This window comes from Furipterus horrens, unplaced genomic scaffold (genome assembly GCF_987537825.1).
Source record: "Furipterus horrens unplaced genomic scaffold, mFurHor1.1.pri manual_scaffold_8, whole genome shotgun sequence".
Taxonomy (NCBI): domain Eukaryota; kingdom Metazoa; phylum Chordata; class Mammalia; order Chiroptera; family Furipteridae; genus Furipterus; species Furipterus horrens.
Window position 1 is genome coordinate 86,964,928 of NW_028327178.1, and position 18,905 is coordinate 86,983,832.

Here is an 18,905-nt window from a genome sequence, read left to right on the forward strand (position 1 = left end):
AATGCTGGCAGCCACCAAAAGCTAGAAGAGGCCAGGAATGAATTCTACTCCAGAGCCTCTGGAGGGAGCACAGCCCTGCCACACCATGATTCCGGACTTCTGGCCTCTGGAACTGTGAGAATAAATTTCTGTTGTTTAAAGCCAGCAAGGTCAGGTTACTTGTCCTAACAGCCCCAGGAATCTAATGGAATTATCCAAGGTTGCCAGAGTTTGGTTTGTGACTTCTACCTAAAAAGGTCCTGGCTCATACATGGTTGTAAGTCTGGCCAGACACCTCAAGGCAGAGTCCAGCTGTGGCCTCCACACCAGGAAGAGGTCCTGCCTTACTCGTCCACTTCTGAGTGTCCTACCAGGTAGCCTCATTGCTGCCACTCTCTCCTGTGCACACAGGAAGACTGTGGTCATAGCCCTGATCTCATCCCTGTGATGGGTCTCTGTGAGCTGTTGTCAACATTGAGCCTCTAGCTGGCAGGTGGCTGGGGGCTGGGAGTGAGGCAGGAAGGCAGGTGCTGGAAGCTTCTGTTGATTTATTGGTGGAAACTTCACGGCTCATGAATGCCCACTCTGGCTTGGAACCTGATGTCTAAGATTGATATGGAAACTGTTCACTGCCCACTGCCCTTTCTCCACCCCCCACTCCCCCATTGAGTGAGGCAGCACCAATTTCACAGAATGAGCTTGTTTTTACCAGAAGTGTACACATTGCCAGTAAAATTTCCAGAGAAGCAGAAGGACAGTCGCTCTGCAGGGCTTCGGGACACATCCCCCAGCTGGATAGGAACTTGCTAGTGAGTCTGGCACACGTGTGAAAGGAGGCAGAGACACAAGCCTGCCTCTCTGGGTTGCAGGCCTGGGAAGGGCTGAGTTGAAGGATTTTCCAGGAAGCTGTTCTGCCAAGGACATGTCACCCCACATCCGAAGGAGCCTGCAGTCCAAGACAGAAAGAAGATGCAGAGAGGGAAATTAAGATGAGTACACACACAGGAGAACAAAATACACAAACCTCACAACCTGAGCCCTCAAGAGACCAGGGTGGTGCACATGAGGAAGAAAGGCACCTACAGGGCGAGCAAATGGGCCTGACGGCCAGGGATGACCCCCTGCACCCTGTGCAGCGCGCTTCACACAGTCAGTGGGATCATCTGGTCTAGTCATGCCAGGCATGTAACACAGCTAATAATGCAGGGCTGCAAGGTGTGTCTGTTCAGATGCAACCCACAGGTATCTGGGACTGGGGACTCAGTTACCAGGAATGACACTGCTGTTGGTGACGGAATTTTCCAAAATGATGATCAGCTCTTGGTAAAGTTATGAAGAAAATGAAGTTCATTCTTGCCTTGAATTACACAATAGTAGCATCTCTGGAAATCTGACTGTATATTAAACCAGCTCTCAAATACTTTGTGTTTATAATAGGGTTGGATTCTACACTAAAGTAATTAGAAACAGATTTTCTCACATACACAAATATCCAGCAAGAGGATTGAAAATCAAGTGGGATGTAGGTCAATTCCTTGTTGGGTGGGACAGTCCTGTATGTCATAGGATGACTGCCTTCAGGCCCTCCCCCTTCAATGCAATAATCAAAATCACCTCCATCTATTTCCAAAATGTCCCCTAGGGGGCAGTCCTGTGCCAGTTGAAAACTATTGCCCCTCCGGACCTGCCTGCCCCACCTCCTAGCACTGCTGTTGTAACCCACTTTGCTTTTGCCCACTGTGCACACTGCCACCTCTGGGCCTCCACAGCAGCGCCCTCCTTTATTCAGCTCTCTGCTCCCATGACACATCAGAACAGTCCCTCCTCAGCACCACCATGTAAGAGCAACCCCCCACCAACACTTTCTACCCCAACCCTATTTTTTTTACTTTTCTTCATAGAACTTATAATCTGACATAGTACTCATTATCTGACTCCCACCCTACATTGTACACTATGAGAACAGGGATTTTTTTACTCTTTTTGTTCACTGTGAAATCCCTGGTCCCTACATAATGCCTGTCCAGGCAAGACACCCTCATGACCCGCCTGTACAGGAAGAGTGAAGCCTGGCAGACACAGCAATCACTGGCCTGGAGCAATTTTTAAATCCTGGTAGGCCCTGCCTTGGGGTGGGAGCAGTTCCCGACCAGGCCCAAATCTGCTCTTTGGGCCATATCTGAGGTGGCATTGGGTTGCGCCCTCCTCAGACACAGCTTTCACGGCCATCTCCTGCCTACAGGTGGTTCTAATTAAGCTTCCTCAATAGTCACAGGGTTGTTTGTTTTCATTTTCAAAGGTCAGGCTAATGGTTTCTCTGGCAACGTAATTCCCTCTAAATTTTAGGCTTTTCATTTTCCAGTGCAGGTCCAGTGTCAGCAACAACATTCCTAGTTCTTTGCTGGACACACTTCTAAAGTTGGCTTTATTTCTTTGCTTCCTTATCCATATGTGTCTCCCTCAAGATGATGACCTTGAAGTTATGAGGTTCCAGTAGGAAGACCACGTCCCACACTTGATTCTCACCTGGAAGCAGCCATTAAATGTCACTGAGTCTTTGCTGTTCACAGCTAGGTCTCACCGTATGGAGACCAGAAGCAAGATTAGTTGGCTTTTCCAACACCCCAAGTCTCTGGATTTCAATATTCTCCACCCTTCCCTTCTGTGTTGTTAACTAATTCTGGAACTCAACTTTCTTGTGATGGCCTTGCCAAAAGCAGTCAATAACCACCAACACATACCACATTTTGTTTTTTCCAACTTCTTTCCCTTGAACTAAAAACTCAGAAGACCCATAGTTTGCTTTCCAACTTACCAGATGGCTTGCCATTGCTTGACAGGGGTCCCCAGCGGTTCTGCCTGCTGCATCCGTTTGCCTGCCACCTGGCCTCTACTAAGCCAATGACATGTGTTTTAGGTTTTGGTTTTAGTTGCCTTCTGTTTCAAGGTACCAATTTGTGTATCAGTGAGAGCAAGAAAGCTATAAAAAACAATAAAGGCTCAGATTTCAGTGGGTCAGTGGAGTCAGTGTGCAAAGACCAGCAACACAGCTCTTGCTGCCCAGGTGGCCTGCCTCTAAGTGGTGACTGAGGACCCACTTTCCCCCAACATCTTCAATACCTGATCCCTGGGAGGCCTGTGTGGGAGCATGGTGTGTGCCAGGTTTGGAACTTGTATACATCACTTCTTCCAACACTTCTTTGGCCACAGCTCAGTTTATGGCACCAACCGAACTACAAAGGGGCTGGGAAATGCTGTGGACCTGAGCGTCCAAAGGCAAAAGGTAACAGGGTCCGTCAACACCAGCAGTCTCTGCCACAACACTACTAACACACAGGTTTTTATCCTCTCAGGACCCCCTGATGGCTCCCACGGCCCTCCCCAGGTCAGGTCCTCCCCAACTTTGTGATGGCCACCAGTCCAATTGTCTCCCCCTGGGCCCAGGCCCAAGCTTGCTGGGCATCTCCAGGCCCCTTCCCCGAAACCCCCTGGGGCCTCGCACCCTCCTGTTAACAACCATCCTTCCCTGCGCTCTCCCCAACTTTCTTACCTCTCGTGATGCTCATCTCATCCTAGGCTTTATGCACTCCGCCCCAGGGCACCGAAATGCAGTTCTGAGCCCAGAGGAGCTGCATCAAGTGGGGCTGGGTGGGCAGAAGGCCCACAGAACTGTGTGAATGGACATATATTGATAACTTCATCAAAAACTCAAGACATATGACGATGCTGAGGCCATGGAGGATGAAACCTAGCAACATACCTGAGATTTAGCAGTTTGGAAACCCCAGAGAGACATTCAGGAGCCCATGAGGAGACGAAACACTTAAAAGACCAAGGGCAGCTGGCAGGTGTGGTATCAGTGTGGACTACTCCGCACACCAGCCCCCACTGCTGATCAAAGGGTGCACAGGTAGAGGGGGGACATTAGGAAGGTCCCCCAGAGGCATCTCAGGTGCCCACCCTGTTGGTTTAACACCTTCATCTTCAACTACAAAGTGCTTCCTCTGAGGCAGTCTGAAATTTGGGAACCATTTCAAACATTTTTTTCCTTAAAGCTCTACTGACCAAATTGTAGAAAGTGAAACAAAACAAAATAAAAATTGAAGACTCAGAAAAACACCCACATTTTTACCAGATCTACTTTTATTTCAGAAGGAAGTTTGTAGTATAGTATTTACTTTTGTTTATATACAAGTTCTTCACATTTGTGTTTAAAATGCACAGACCTTCCTCAATTCTCTTGTTCCTGCTTAAATTAGCTGTTATTTTACAATACAAAAAATACCAAAAAATTGCAGTCCTAAATGTATGTATAACACCCACAATCCCCAGCAATGAAATAGTTTACAATACTTACTCCATATTTACATGAGTGCAACAGACGCTAAATTATACATATTAACAAACTAAGCTTGAATCCAAACAAACAAAAAACCGTAAAGAGCTATAGAACAAAACATTTCCAGAGCCAGAATTAGTTCAATGAACAGGCTTCACTAGTGTTTAGAATGTTTTGTGCACAAATTCAGTTACTGAAAGTCGATTCCATTATTGCCTTTAAAAGAGAAGGCGCCAGTTTTCTTCAGATCATTTCCCTGCAGGCAAGGGTGTTGATCAGTTTGAACGACTCAGGGGAAATGTCTCCTGGCAGGCCTGGCTCTCTATTGTAGAAACCTTTTGAGGCCCAGTTTGGTAAATTGGGTAAACATTTCAGACTGAGAGCTGGTGTGTGACCCAAGGACAGACCCTCTGCCTTCTCGGGTCTGTTCTCAGGATGGCCAATTCTCACAGAAACCACAAGGAGCGATCTCCTGGGACGGTGGGTTTGGGGGCTGGATTCTGTCTTAATTCTGGAGGCCTTTTTCATCTCGGTCACTGCCCTCAAGTTAGCTTGGGTCGTTAGTAGTAAGTGCTTAGTATTTGTTGAATGGGTGAATGAAACGAAGGATCGGAGGTGTTCATGGCAAGGGCACCATCTAGGACTGTAAACCACTCCCACCCCTTCCCCTAATACACGCCATTAAGTTGCAGGAGTAAGACTTGCACTGAAAGGTAGTATGTCTTTTCTGACAGTGCTCTGGTCTTTTCATTTGCCCCAGATTTTCTGGTGTCTCTAACACTGCACCTCAGGCCTCACCCATAGATATCCCGTTTTCCTTTTGCTGCCCATCTTCTGTCCAGAGCTGCTTTGCCTCCGGGATAGCTCAGGGGAGTAAGAGTTGCCTTCTCCCTGAACTGTGCAGAGAGGCGGGGAGGAGAGGCCAGGAGGCCAGGTGTGCGCGGTTCTCCACGGGGAAACAGGAGCTGTGTATCAACACACTAGCCACGCCACTCCTACCCTGTTCCCAGTAAATGAGGGTTATGGGACATAATCATTAAAAATTTAGCTAAAACCACAACAAAACACAGGCTAGAAACACCCTTTTTGGGAAATCTGATTTCTACAGGTATAGTCTGAACTCACAGACCTCAAGAAACGTTTCTCCGGATGAGCCTGGCTGTCCCAGGCCACCGCCAGCACCCAGGGGCTAACAGCATCACGAGGTGCTTGCAGAGCCAACAACAGTGACAGAGATTCCCACTGCCTTGAGTGTCCACATAGTGCTGTGTGAAGGGACGCACTGCCAGTTTTCTTTTGTGTACTGACAGATGATTCAAGTTATCCTATTGGTACCAGATGCATTTGATCACATCAGCATGATGGGGGTGCCCTCCTTGGCTCTGTTTTCAACGTTTTTGGGCCTAACGAGAAGACTTCTCTGAACCTGGATATCCAGTATATGGCACAAAAACATATTAGGTGAAACTCAGACACCGTTACATTTAATAAAAATACATTTAGATATTTTTCTGTTTTATGTACACTCCGAATGTCTGAACCCTCCGGACACTACTGTATAGTTATGTACAAGTGCAATGTCAATGCTGTCAGACTACTTTAATTATATACAGGCTCTCCTGTGGCATGCAGACATCTCTGAACTTCCAGGTGGCGCTCTCTTGGTAACTGGCTCTCTGCTGAGCGCCTTTTCTCCTGCCATTCCCTTCCTCTGGCCCGAGCCTTGAAGAAGCTGTTTGCTATGGGCTACATAGGAGAAGCAGGTGGATTCAGCTGTTTCTCCACTGTTGGAGCAGAATGAAACTTCATTTGCTCCTTCCGTCCTTTTTAAAACTAAAATTATCTTTTAGGAAACAATAAATAAAAGATAACCAGGTGGGACACAGTGCATGTTATTTCAAGCCATGGGACAACTGTGGGGAGGAGAAGACTTCTCTGGCCAAGGGAGCACTGGTTCCTTGAAACAAACAAGGATTTCCCTGTGGTCAGAGCCTCTCGGTGCCTCCCTCTTGGCCAAGAGGCCTCTTGGTAATCACAGATGTGAAGCGCCAGTCCACGGCGGGCTCTCTGGGGTTGCCGTGACCTGGAGTGGGGATGTGGGGAGCTCGTGTAGGTCTTTTCTAGAACTGTCTGCTCTTTACAGTGATGTGAAAACACAGCTTTTTGAGAGGAGAGTCTCAAAGTGGAGGTGTTCTGTGCACCAGACAGTATTTTATGGTTCAACGTCTTTGAAAACATCTTCCCAGGCAACTCTTCGTGGGAGTGAGGTCGGTACTGGGGAAGAGAAAATACTCCCTCTCTAGGCACTGCATTTAGAGGTGAAATGCCGCAGTTTTTGCTCTCTTGAGTATTCATTTCTCCAAATTCACAAATGTGAGGTCCACCCCCAGGCTCTGAAGCACAAGAGAGGTCTTGGGAGGCTGCTGCATAACGTCAGGATACAGAGCACCAGAGACAGGACAACACAGTGTCCAGGCAGTGCTCTGGGAGAAAAGCAGGGACGGCCCCACCCTTCCCTTTTGGCATAGTTTTCCCTCCTCATCCATTTCCATGTGCTTTTCTTCCTTTTAGTGTTCCCTGCCCTCCCCACAGGCATCACCTGGGTCTGGGGAAGAGGAATGAAGAGCCCAGGCCCTCTTGGGGAAAGAGGGCAACTGGCTCCGGGTCCCTCTCTAGGCTCTGGCAGGTCTTGCCGGCACGGGGAGACGCCCCTCTCCTGGCGTGAGGTTCCACTCGCAGCCTGCGGTGGCCCACAGCTCACAGCAGGCCACAGGAAGAGTCGCTCTGTGATCCAGGTGCTGTCATGCTCTTTTCTGCTCAAGGGAGACATGGAACATGAGTGAGTCCCTTCTTCTGTGGTGCCCTGGCAGCAGGAGGCCAGAAAGGCTGAAGCAAACATGGGGCCTAGAGTCCCCTGGGAGCAGAGGGACACCCGGGGATCATGCTTATTTAGTGTCCTTTTTGACAACAGTATGAACAGGAGCTTTTACAGGTAGGTCATTTCTGCTTTCCTTTTAGTCCTTGCTGCTGGGATAAAGGTTGCTTGGGGTGAGAATTCTTTCCTGGCTGCAAAGTACATTTTAGAAAAAAAGCAGATTGCCAATGGTAGCTATTTAAATTGTATAAGAATGTAGGAATGCAATTATGTAAAAACTTAGGCTTACTAACTTTCCAACTGCTAGATCTATTTAAAGTCTAGGCACTTAGTGTATGTGTATGTGTGTATGTGAGAGAGGAATTTCAAATGGGTTTAGACTAATCAAGTTGCTATAGAAAACTACCTATTATACCAGATTACGTTCTAAGTATCACTGCTGACCTTGACATTTAAAATAGCCCCCGTCTATCTCAGTTTAATATGATTCAAAAGAGATGGACCTTTATTAGTCCTCAACTAGAAAAAAGCTACTCCCTGGAAGAGAGGTATCTGCCTAAAACGTGCAAGAATAAATAGCACACCTTTTAAAAAAGATAGCAGGCTTCAGATGAAAATAAGTTCATTCATCTGACTAGTTTTGAAAAGACCATGGCCCAGAATGACCGATGACACGTCTACTTGTAAACACTACGTGTTTGTTTTTTGCACAGTTGAGACAGTCCCAAGACCAGTTTCCCACAAGTAAACCTGAGTGTTGTTCCCAGCTCTCTCATTGGCTCCACTACAGCCTCCTCCAGCAACAGATGGATCACCCCTGGACTTGTAAGTACATCAGTTATTTCCTATGCAAAAATAAAAGGTTAGGTGCTGGAGCACAGATGGGAGAAACTGTCAAAGAAAGCTTGTGAACATGCAGATGAGTCGGATGTTTCCAGTTGGAGGGTTTCCAGTTTTCTGCCCGGCTCCACTCCGCACAGCATCTCCTGCCTGCTCCCTCCCTGCAGACGGCTCTAGACGCCACACTTCGCTCACTCACGGAGAGTCCTGGGCCCCAGCATCAAATGCAGGTCCCAGGCTGCGCAGGAGGCTGCTGCTTCCGGTTTCTCACCGCCCCAGACTTCTCTTTGTACACAATTGGCATCTGCTGAGAAATGTCCACCAGGGCGCTGGCTACTGCAAGACCTTGGGAGAATGCACACAGGGAACACACGTTAAGGAACAGCTTGCTTTTACATTTAAAAATATAAAAAATTTCTGTTTACATTCCCATGGTGCAATAAATAAAGCAATGAAGTCGGTAGGGAAGTCTCACCTCCACTCTGACCCTCACTCCACCTTTCCCCTCTCCAGCTGAGAAACTGCTTTCATTAGTTTGCATATATTCTTTCAGGGTTTCATTATGCAAATACAAATACATATTCTTTTCCCCTCTCCACCATTTACATAAAAGGTGTAGTTTGCTTTTCAGCAGATCAATCAAGCCAGCGCTCTGCCTGGTGGTGGGAGCATAAGTAGGATTGCAGACATACTAAGCACTAAATTTCTCCTGCCTGCCTCCAAAAGGAGGCCAAGAAAAGCAGCACTGTTCACAATGAAATTCAGATTCATTCCACATCACCCAGCCAGCACTAGTGATTTTTATATCTATATCATGATACAGGTTAGGACACTCTAGAAGAAGCAATGTTCTAAAACCTCCCCATGCCTTGGGTTCCTCATACAGGGCCTATATGAGGCGTCAGTGAGTGACCTGAAGTACAGAGTGCTGCTTTAAAGACTGTGGTTTCCCTCTCCTGTTCTCCTTCCTGTACTTGCAACCATTAGCTGATGTTCCCGAGGGAAAAGGCCAGCCCAGGTTCAGAGCCTGGCTGAGGCCCTCAGGAGTATGCTGGCAGACTTGCCAAGCCCCCTCATTGACCCTGTAAAATGGGGGAATAGAGGAGGGGCAGCTTTTAAGTGCCAGGTTTAGTGCCTGGCATTCAGTGGAGAATCCACACCAGTGACAACTGTTATACCAAAGGCAGAGCCAGGTGCCTTGGGAGTCCAGGGAGGGGTGTACTGTAAAATGGGGGTAGAGGATGGCGGCAAGGATGGATGGTCCCACTTTTGGGGTCTCAGGCTGTGAGCAGGCCTTCATCAGGAGCCCAGGGTGGTTGGGACACATCAGGAAGAGGTCAGGGCAGAAAAGGCCACTGTGTTCCTCCCCACCCCAGCCAGCACCTTGCCAACAGGGAGAATTGGCCAACATGGTGCCAAAAGACACTGCTCGAGCCTTCAGGTCCATGGGTCGTCCTGTCCCCCACAGGGGCAAGGCCAAGATAGGGGCTCAACTCACAGGAAGCCCTAGGTGAGGGCAAATCAAGCTGCCCCCCATGAGGAAGACAGTAAATCCTGGCATGGCCAACCCTACAGGCCTCCCCTTGTAACGACACCCCCGACACAGACCACCACAAAGAAAGCTGAGCTAGAGGCTCTGCTGGGTTGCACTCGGGGCTGTGGAGCTCACGGCCTGGGCAAGGATTCTGGGTCACACATTCCTCATAGACACAAGGCTTTTTTTTTTTTTGGCTGAGGCAACCCTGACCCCAAGGATCATTTTAACTGAAAGCTGTCTAAAACATTCATATTGTCTGAGGTATCCCTCCAAAGTACTCCATGATTAATCAAGATACTTCCAAAACTGTATTCCCTCTTTCCTTCATGTTCAACAACACAATGATGTTTATCTAAATTATGATTCATGTATTTGACAGAACAGTGTAAGAGATTGATAAAATATATAGTAAGCTGTAAAAATGTTTATGAAAGTTATATGACAAGAGAATAAAAATAAAAGTGATGCAAACATTTCAACTAAATTGCCAGCAAGGGCTGGAAAGGAAATGGAACCGTGTAAATTAATCGGTGTTGGAGAGTAGAACAGTGAGTAAAATTTCAAAAGCTTCCTTTCAGTTGTAATAACTGCAGTTTGCGCCTTATATTTAAAACAGAGTGAGAAAGCAAACAGATGCAGTCATTCTGGAAATAGCAACTAGAGAATCACCAGTGTGGAGGAGCTGGGGGAAGCCACGAGCGCAGGTAAGGCGACTGGGAGAGAAGACATGGAGTGAAGAGGGAGAACCCTGCACTGAGGGGCAGAGACAGCAACGGAGCAGCAGAGCCAGAGGGGGCCAGAGATGCTGCAGGCAAAGGAAGGTGTGGTGGGAAGCATCCATACCCCTGGGAGGCCGAGCAAGCTGGGCAGTGAGGGGAGCTCTGCACGTTTCCCTGGGAAGGAACGGCGACCGCAGGAGAGTTTGACAGTGGGGATTATCTCACTGAATCCGCAGACCGGAGGTGGGCACTATTCAATATCACTTTTACAGCGAAGTTCCCAGTGAATGGGAAGGATCCCTTGCATGTCTAACATGGGAACTGTGTCCCTGACCCTCTCATCTACTCACCCGACTGCCCAGCAGGAGGGATTCCACCAAGGCCTCGAGGGAGCCTCACAAACACTGAGAGGACTGCAGCTTTGTTGCCAAAACATGGCTCCAGGGCAATGGGTTTAGGAATCGTCTGGTGGAAGAAAACAAAGAATTAGCTCAGTGGTCTTTCTCAAGCTTTAACAGTGAAGCCTTCAGATGTGGTTTTTTAAAGATGCCCTCTGTGTTTCTATTGCTGTGTAACAAAGTACAAATGGAGTTGCTTAAAACAACATTTTATCCCAGTTTTGTAGGCCAGTGTAGGGCTCCCTGCTTCAGGATGCAGGGCTACTACTGTCTTCCGTCAGTCCTGGGAAGTTCTTGGCCCTATCTCACAGGAGTCTCGGCTGTTACCTCCACAAGGGGGAAGGAGAGTATCAGCTGGGCGGCACTCTCACCACGAGGCTCTGCTTCAGGTCGTTCGGGCTATGGCAGAACCCAGGCCCTTGCAGCTGAAGGCCTGGCGTCCTCATCTCCTCGCTAGCCGTCAGCCGGCAGCCACTCTCAATTCCACTTGCATTCCTGCTCACATGGCCCCTCCTGCTTCAAACCAGCGGTGATACCATGCTTCCTCTCTGGCCACCAGCCTGAGGAAGCTCTCCTCATATTATTTTGGGACTTTTATTACTTTTGGAAAATCCCTTCACAGCAGTACCTAGAGTTTGACTAACTAACCATGAAAGAGGAATCTTGGGGGGCCATCTTTAGAATCCTGCCCACCGTACTCCCAAGTATGTCAGCAACCTCTTCAGTTTGGTTGAAGACAATCATTTCCAGAACTACCTTGGCTATGGCCCAGGGAAATGATTGGATGGGTGAAATGGCCAAGTGGGGAAACCAGATATGAGCAACTACAACAGTCCAGGTGAGAGATGGCAGCGGCCTAGACCAAGGTGGTAGGTAACAGTGGCAGAGGGGTATATAATGGTCAGGGAATAGTTTTGAAGATAAAGCCAAAAAGATTTGCAAGAACAAGTCAAGGGTGACTCCATGATTTTGGGCTGAGCAACTAGGATGATGGAGGTGATGTACACTGAGTTCAGCAAGATATGCCAGAGGAGCAGGTGTAGGAAATGCTATATACGGCTCATTTTGAGATGTGTTGAATTTGAGCTACCTAAGACACCCAAGTGGGGACAATGAGTACGCAATTTAATACATGAGTTGGAGTCTCATGGGAGAGATGTCAGTGGAGAGCTCAGTGTTTAAATCTATGAATAAAACCATTGCAGGGTGGTGGGGTGGGGGGGTCTGGATGTCTGTGTACTTCCAACATTCATGTTACATTACAGTGCACCAGCGTGATGGCATTTGGAATTGAGGACTTTGGGAGACAATGAGGTCATGAGGGCAGAGCTATCATTAATGGGATTAGTGCCCTCAGAAAAGAGACCCCAGGGAGCTCCCTCATCCCTTCCACCACGTAAAGGTTTCAGCTAGAAGGCGCCATCTGTGATCCAGAAAGTGGGTTCTCAGACAACAGTGAATCTTCCAGCAGCTTGATCTTGAACTTCCAGCCTCCACACCAGTGAGAAATAAACTTCTGTGGTTTATAAGCCATCCAGTCTCTGGTATTTTGTTATAGTAGCTCAAAGAGACTAAGACAATCAATCACCAAAGGAGTAGGTGTAAAAGATGTGAGCAGAGGCCCGACGACTGACCCTGATGTACACCAGCATTAAAAGGTGTTGGGGAGACAAAGAGGGCTGAACAAAGGACACCGAGCAAGAACAGCCACAGGGTAGGTGTGTGGTGTCCTGAAAGTCAAGAAAGTGCTCAAGATGTCCAGCTCGAAGCAGCTAGAGGAGCTCAAGACCTTCGCCCATTGTCCTTTATTATAAAGGGTCTTAAGTCTGAGAGGGAGGGATTGTTATTTTTTATTGTTAAAATAATTAATCATTTATTTATTTTAAAAAAAGAAGAAGAATATATGAAAGGGTGAAGTGGGAGAGCTTGTATGTACGACCCATGGGCATGGACTAGGGGGGGATTGCTGGGGGAGGGAGTGCTGGGCAGAGGGGAGCAAAGGGGAAAAAAATTGGAACTATTGTAACAATATAATCAATAAACTATACTTAAAAAAAAAAAGAAAGTGGTCAAGGATTAATCAACTGTGTTACATGCTGCTGACATATGACATATGGTCTTGTTCTATTCTTTTCAATCCCACAAAATTATTACTATTTTATCAGGACAATGTTTGCTTAGATTTATGCATGTTTACCTTTTTATTTACTCACTATTCCTTATTATTCAGAGAAGGAAAACTCTGACTCCAAAAAACCTCCGCTGCCTTGCGGCATACCTCTTCAGGGGAAAGGCTAAGGGAGTAAACCCCGACAGAAAATCCGGAGCCGGAGTCCCTAAGGCGGTTTGACGTTGTAGTCAACACCGGCAACTCCTGCGGCGCACCTGAAGCCAAGCTGTATTGACTCCGTCTTTCCCTTGGACCCTTCAGCTGCGAAGAGAGGGGGGGTCTGCTGCATGGGCAACAGAAGACCCTCCATATCACCCTGCCCAGGCTCTGTAGCTTCAGCGTCATTGCATGATGTCGATTCAACACGGGAGGAGACAGATACTACCATGTCACTCCCGAGTCGGACTGCACAGCCATTCTCGGTGGTGCAGATAGACTCTTAAGAAGCTACACCATCGTCTCTCGAGACGGACGGCTGCCGACGATTCCTTATTATTCCACCCTCCTGGTGGTAATTTTCCTTCTTTCTAGCTCATGCTTTAGATGTTTCTTTTGTACAGGTCTATTGTGGGTAAACTCTCAGTTTTTCTTCTAATCAGAAGATATCTTTATTTTATCCCTGTTCTTGAAAATAGTTACTGGGTACACTATCCTAGGTTGGCAGTTCTCTTTCAGTTCTTTGAAGATATTCTTCCACTCTCTTCTGGTCTGGTGTTACTAATGAAAAGTCAGCTGTCACTTTGTCACTCCTTTGTAGGTGATCTTTTCTTGCTCTTCCACTCATTTTTTAATGCAGTAAAATATATAAAACATAAAATTTACAACCAACTATTTTTAGCTATGCAGTTAAGTGGTATTAATTACATTCATATTGTTGTACAACTATCACCATCAACCATCTCCAGAACTGTTTCACCTTGTAAAACAGAAACTCTGTACCCATTAAACAGGAACTCCCCATTCCCTCCTCCCACTCCAGCCTGACAACCACCACGCTACTTTCCGTTTCTATGAATTTGACTATTTGATGCACTTCATACAAGTGGGATCATACAGAATCCGTCTTTATTTCACCCATCATAATGTCCTCGAGGTTCACCTGTGTTGTAGCCTATGTCAGAATTTCTTTTTTTAAGGCTGAATACTACTTCATTGCATGTATATATCATGTTCTGTTTATCTATTCATCCATGAATGGACATCTGGACTGCTTTTATCTTTTAGCTACTGTTACTAATGCTTCTATGAACAAGGGTATACAAATATGTCTTTGAGACCCTGCTTTCAATTCTTTTGGGTATGTACCCAGAAGTGAAATTGCTGGATCATATGATAATTCTACTTATATTTTTTGATAAAAAATCAATACTGTTTACACAGTGGCTACATCACTTCCATATTCCACTTAACAGTACACAAGGTTCTAATTTATCCACACTGTGGTAATCATTTTTTGCTCTGGCTGATTTCAGGACGTTCTCTTTGTCTTTGGAGTTCTACAGTTCCACTATGGTGAATCCAACTGTACTTTTCTTTCTCTCGTGCCTTCTCTTTGCTTTCTTTCCCTAATCCTGCTTGTGATATGTTTTGCTTCTCAAATCTGTACTTTATGACTTTTATCAGTTCTGGAAAATTCTCATTTATCTGTATGAATACTGCCTCTCCTCCATTCATCTGTTTTGGGACTTTGATAATATATATGTTAGATCCTCTCATTCTATGCTCCAAATTCTTATCATCTGTCATGTTTTCCATCTCCTTGCATCTCTATTCTACATTCTATGTAATTTGTTCAGATTCATCTTCCAGTTCAAAAGCTCTCTCTTCACTTGTGTCTCATGTGCTGTTCAACATGTAAACTGAGCTATTTAAAAACTTTCTACTATTGTATTTTCCATTTCTAACAGTTCCATTTCGTTGTTTTTCAGATCTGCTTGGCCATGCTTGATTCTCATGTCTTCTGTATCTTTATGACTTCATCTTTTATTTCTTTAAACATTTCATACATAGGTATCTTATATTCTTTTTTTAAGGATTTTATTTATTTACTTTTAGAGCGAGGGGAAGGGAGAGAGAATGAGAAGAAGAGAAACGCTGATGTGCGAGAGATACATCAATTGCCTGCTTCCCGCACACCCCCAACTGGGGACCTGGCCTGCAATCCAGGCATGTGCCCTGACCGGAATCAAACCAGTGACCTTTCAGTTCACAGGCCAGCACTCAATCCACTGAGTCACACCAGCCAGAGTGTTAACCTTACATTCTTTAGATATCAGTTCTAACATTTGAAGTCCTGTCTAAATCCATCACCTCTTGTTCCTGCTGACTCTTATTCATGAGGTATGTCTCTCTTGTCTTTGGGAATCACTTTAGGCGACTCACAGTTCTGGCTTTGGTTCATAGCTTATTCTTGGATAAGAAAAACTACTTCCTGTGAGCTCAGTAATGCTTTAGTAAGTATGTTTTATTCAGGATATATAGCTGTTTCCCAAAGTATCTGAAATATTTCATTATTTTGTTAAAAGAGAAACTCATTACTTTCCTCATCATTTGATGGGGGTCAGAAATATTTAGTTTCCACAAACTTCATAGTGAATTATGATTCTGTCCCTTTAAGAAAATCTCCCCTAATATTTATAAAGAACAATGATTCAATTTAGTTTTATTCAAGTGGTAAAGTATTATGTCATAGAATATCAGACAAATCATTTATATTTTAAAATCCCCTAAACATGGGACTGCTTAGTGACATGAATCAAAGACTGGAAAATAAAAGCAAAAGAATACATGGCAACTTTGGTATGTAGGCTTATTATAAAAAAGAGAGAGGAAAACATAAGAGGTAATAGAATTAAGTTCTTGCTCTTTCAGATTTTCTGGACCCAGAAACAAAGAGTTTTGACAAATTAAGTTATAGCGACTTTGTAATCACACTCTCACCTTTATACTCCCTCCAATAAGATCAGGAGGCTCTTCATCTGTTTCCAAGGCAACATTTACAGATGCAAAGGGACGACTGGCCATCTGCTGCATCTCTCGAAGAAGTTGCTGATGAGTAACACAGCAAGCTTTAATGCAATGAGTACTGAGGGGATTTTATTAAGAAAATAATGCCACATATTAAAAATATCTCATCTTCCCTGATTCAAACAAATCAAATCCAAAATACTTTTAAAACAGTTGGGGGAAGATGGATAGGAACCAAATACTAAATAATGTTAGGAATTATTAAATCCTGTTGGATGTAGAACAGTATTGTCATTATATTAAAGAAAAAATCCTTATCTGTTACAGATATATACTTTAGTATGACTCTAATGCCACAATGCCTGATGTTAAATACATAAAATAAATGATATGTCCATATCTCTTCATATTTTTATTACTAGATTAAAGCCAGGTTTTCTTTTTTTCCTGCTGAAATGTGGACCAAGTATTTATGCAGCAACAAAAACCTGTCCCTGCTCCATCGCTCTCCAGTTAAATGACCTTAGAAAAGGTGTTTAAAGTCTCTGGGCATCAGTTCCTTCCTCTCTTAAATGGCTTTTTAATGCCGTAAGTATGTCAGTTGGATCAAATGAGATACTTTAGCATACTGTCTAGCATATGGCAGTGGTCAATTGTGTATCATCCAGGATTTTAGAGATCTGGCCATGTTGCTGAAGCTCTGGGTCATGTCACAGAAGTCAACCAGGCCTACTTCAAACCAACCCCTTGGACCTATTGTAGGACTGAAAATCTTGGGCTGGATAGATCATGGCTCCTTTTCAGAAGGGCATTTTTATGCTAAATATATTTTTAAAAATACCAATGAGAAGATTCTTACATCTCCCAAAGCTGTTGGTCTATTTACTCAACAAATACATGCAGCAACTTACTCTGGGTTGTGTGCTATTCTAAGTGCTGGAGTCACAGTAGGACCCTTGTCCAGCTCCCATTCTAGTTCCTTCATGAAGAATGCAGGAGACAGTGTGTGTAAAAGCACTTACAGTGACCTGGTACGTAGCAAAGGCTTACGCAGTGTTAGCTGCTATCATTTTGTTCTTACTCCATTTATTAATTTATTTTATTTAAAAAATTTATTGTTGTTCTATTACAGTTGTCTCATTTTTCACCCACTGCTCTCCCCTGCCCTGCCCATCCCATGTTTTTGTTGTTATAAATAACACCACATCATGTCTTCTACAGTTCTGAGAGGGATAAATCATGACTGACAGTTTAGAAATGATGAAATACATTCTGAATGGTCAGATTCACAGTAACAGAGAAATCTGAAATCAGAAAGGTAAAAACTTAGTTTATTGGTTGGTCAATTCCATAATAAGCATATTTTAAAAAAAACAAAACCTTTTTCTACATGGTGTTCATCTTTTCCTTATTTTCTTTCATGTATGTTGTAATTATTTTCCAGTTGGATGCCTTCTGTGTTACTCATTTTTAAATTCTTTATACACTTAAGGATTTTTATGCAGGCAAATCTCTACTATACTATATTTCAATAATCTTACCTGAAAATAATTTTGTGCCCTTTCCAACAGTAACAAAACTTAATTCTCTTTCTCTCAGTGTGGTCTAGAATATCCAGAATAAAATTAAGTGACTATGAGGACTACATGATGACTAGATGGCCTGTGAAGACTGAAGACCCAAGTTTAAAGCCCAGTTCAGCCTCTAGAGGTAACTGTAATGATGGGTAAGTTACACCTCTCTGAGCCTCAGTTCCCTTATCTGTGAAGTAGGGCTAGTGTCAGTAACTACATCACCGGGTTAAATTAGTTAATCTATATAAAACCTCTTAGGGCAGTGTCTGGAACTTAAAAATGCTCAAATGTCAGCTCTTACTATGAGTAATTAGTCTGGATTTTATTGATACAACCTTTAGTATTTTTTCATCATGAATGATGTTGGTTATCTTCAAAATGTAAAGGAGGTATTATTTTTGAGTTTACTAAGAATTTTATTTTTAAAGTAGGAATTGATGTTGAATTTCAAAATGACTGAATGATTACTTGGCCACTACTAAAAATCTAGGTTTTATTTTTTAATTGACCTTTATTTTTTACTAGCCTTTATTTTTAGGTGCTACATTTCTTAGGTTTTAGTGTCAAGGTTTTTTTATTTTTTATTTTTAAGGTTTTATTTATTTTCAGAAAGAGAAGAAGGAGAAGGAGAAAGAGAGGGAGAGAAACACAATGTGTAGTTGCCTCTCACATGCCCCCAACTGGGGACCTGGCCCACAACCCAGGCATGTGCCCTGAGTGGGAACTGAACAAGTGCCCCTTTGGTTCGCAGACCAGCACTCAATCCACTAAGCCACACCAGCCAGGGCTCAAGGTTTTTATGCATAACATAATTTAGGACTGGTTTTAAAATTTTATTTGTTTATTTGAGAGGAAGGGACAAGTAGAGAAGGGTCAGGGAGAGAGAGAGAAACATCATTTTTGTGGTTCCAATTATTTATGTATTCATCAGTTGCTTCTTGTATGTGCCCTGACTGGAGTTTGAATCCGCAACTTTGGCATTAGTTCGTGATGACGCTTTAACCAACTGACCTGACCAGCCACGGATGATTTAGGACTCTTAAACTTCCCATCTTATCCTTTGCTCTGGAACAGTTTATATATTTTGAAAATAATTCTCATAAGCAACCGAGGAACAGACTATTATTATCATCATGAGCTCATCTCAAATTGAAACTAATGCCCTTTGTGGAGAGAATAATATTTTGACAAGTTTTAGATTCCTTCTTCCTTGGTTACTAGTTTATTGTGGGTCCCACTTTTTACTTACTCTGTTTTTCCATAATATTTACAATTCATTGGGACTTTAAAATATCTTAGTAACAGACCTATTGAAAAATCCTCTGAATATGTTACCCACTGAATTTTAAAAATGATAATAAAGAGGATGCAACATTACCTCTATGATAACACCTTTACATGGGTCAGAAAAGGTGTCGTGGGTCAGAAAAGGTGTCATGGTCCCAGGAAGAGGCCCACGTCCTGGAACCTATCTTAACCCCATTACAGACACTAATGTTCTATAAAC

The 18,905-nt window shown here is 44.3% G+C and overlaps 1 protein-coding gene across 3 annotated transcripts in view; it reads right to left on the reverse strand.

Annotated features, from left to right (window-relative positions):
* Positions 1-682: 682 nt before the first annotated feature.
* The window catches only part of ATRN (attractin), a 147,388-nt gene continuing 129,165 nt past the window's right edge, over positions 683-18,905 (reverse strand). Inside the window, exons 27-29 of one of the 3 annotated variants that reach the window (XM_090286101.1) lie at positions 15,798-15,905; positions 10,640-10,754; positions 683-925 (exon numbers count right to left, since the gene is read on the reverse strand). In XM_090286101.1, coding sequence (XP_090142227.1) covers positions 786-925; positions 10,640-10,754; positions 15,798-15,905 — 363 coding nt within the window. In that variant the 3' untranslated portion in view covers positions 683-785. Of the gene's footprint in view, positions 926-4,102; positions 8,379-10,635; positions 10,755-15,797; positions 15,906-18,905 lie in introns of those variants that run through there. The other 2 variants (XM_090286102.1, XM_090286104.1) reach the window with 2 other exon arrangements.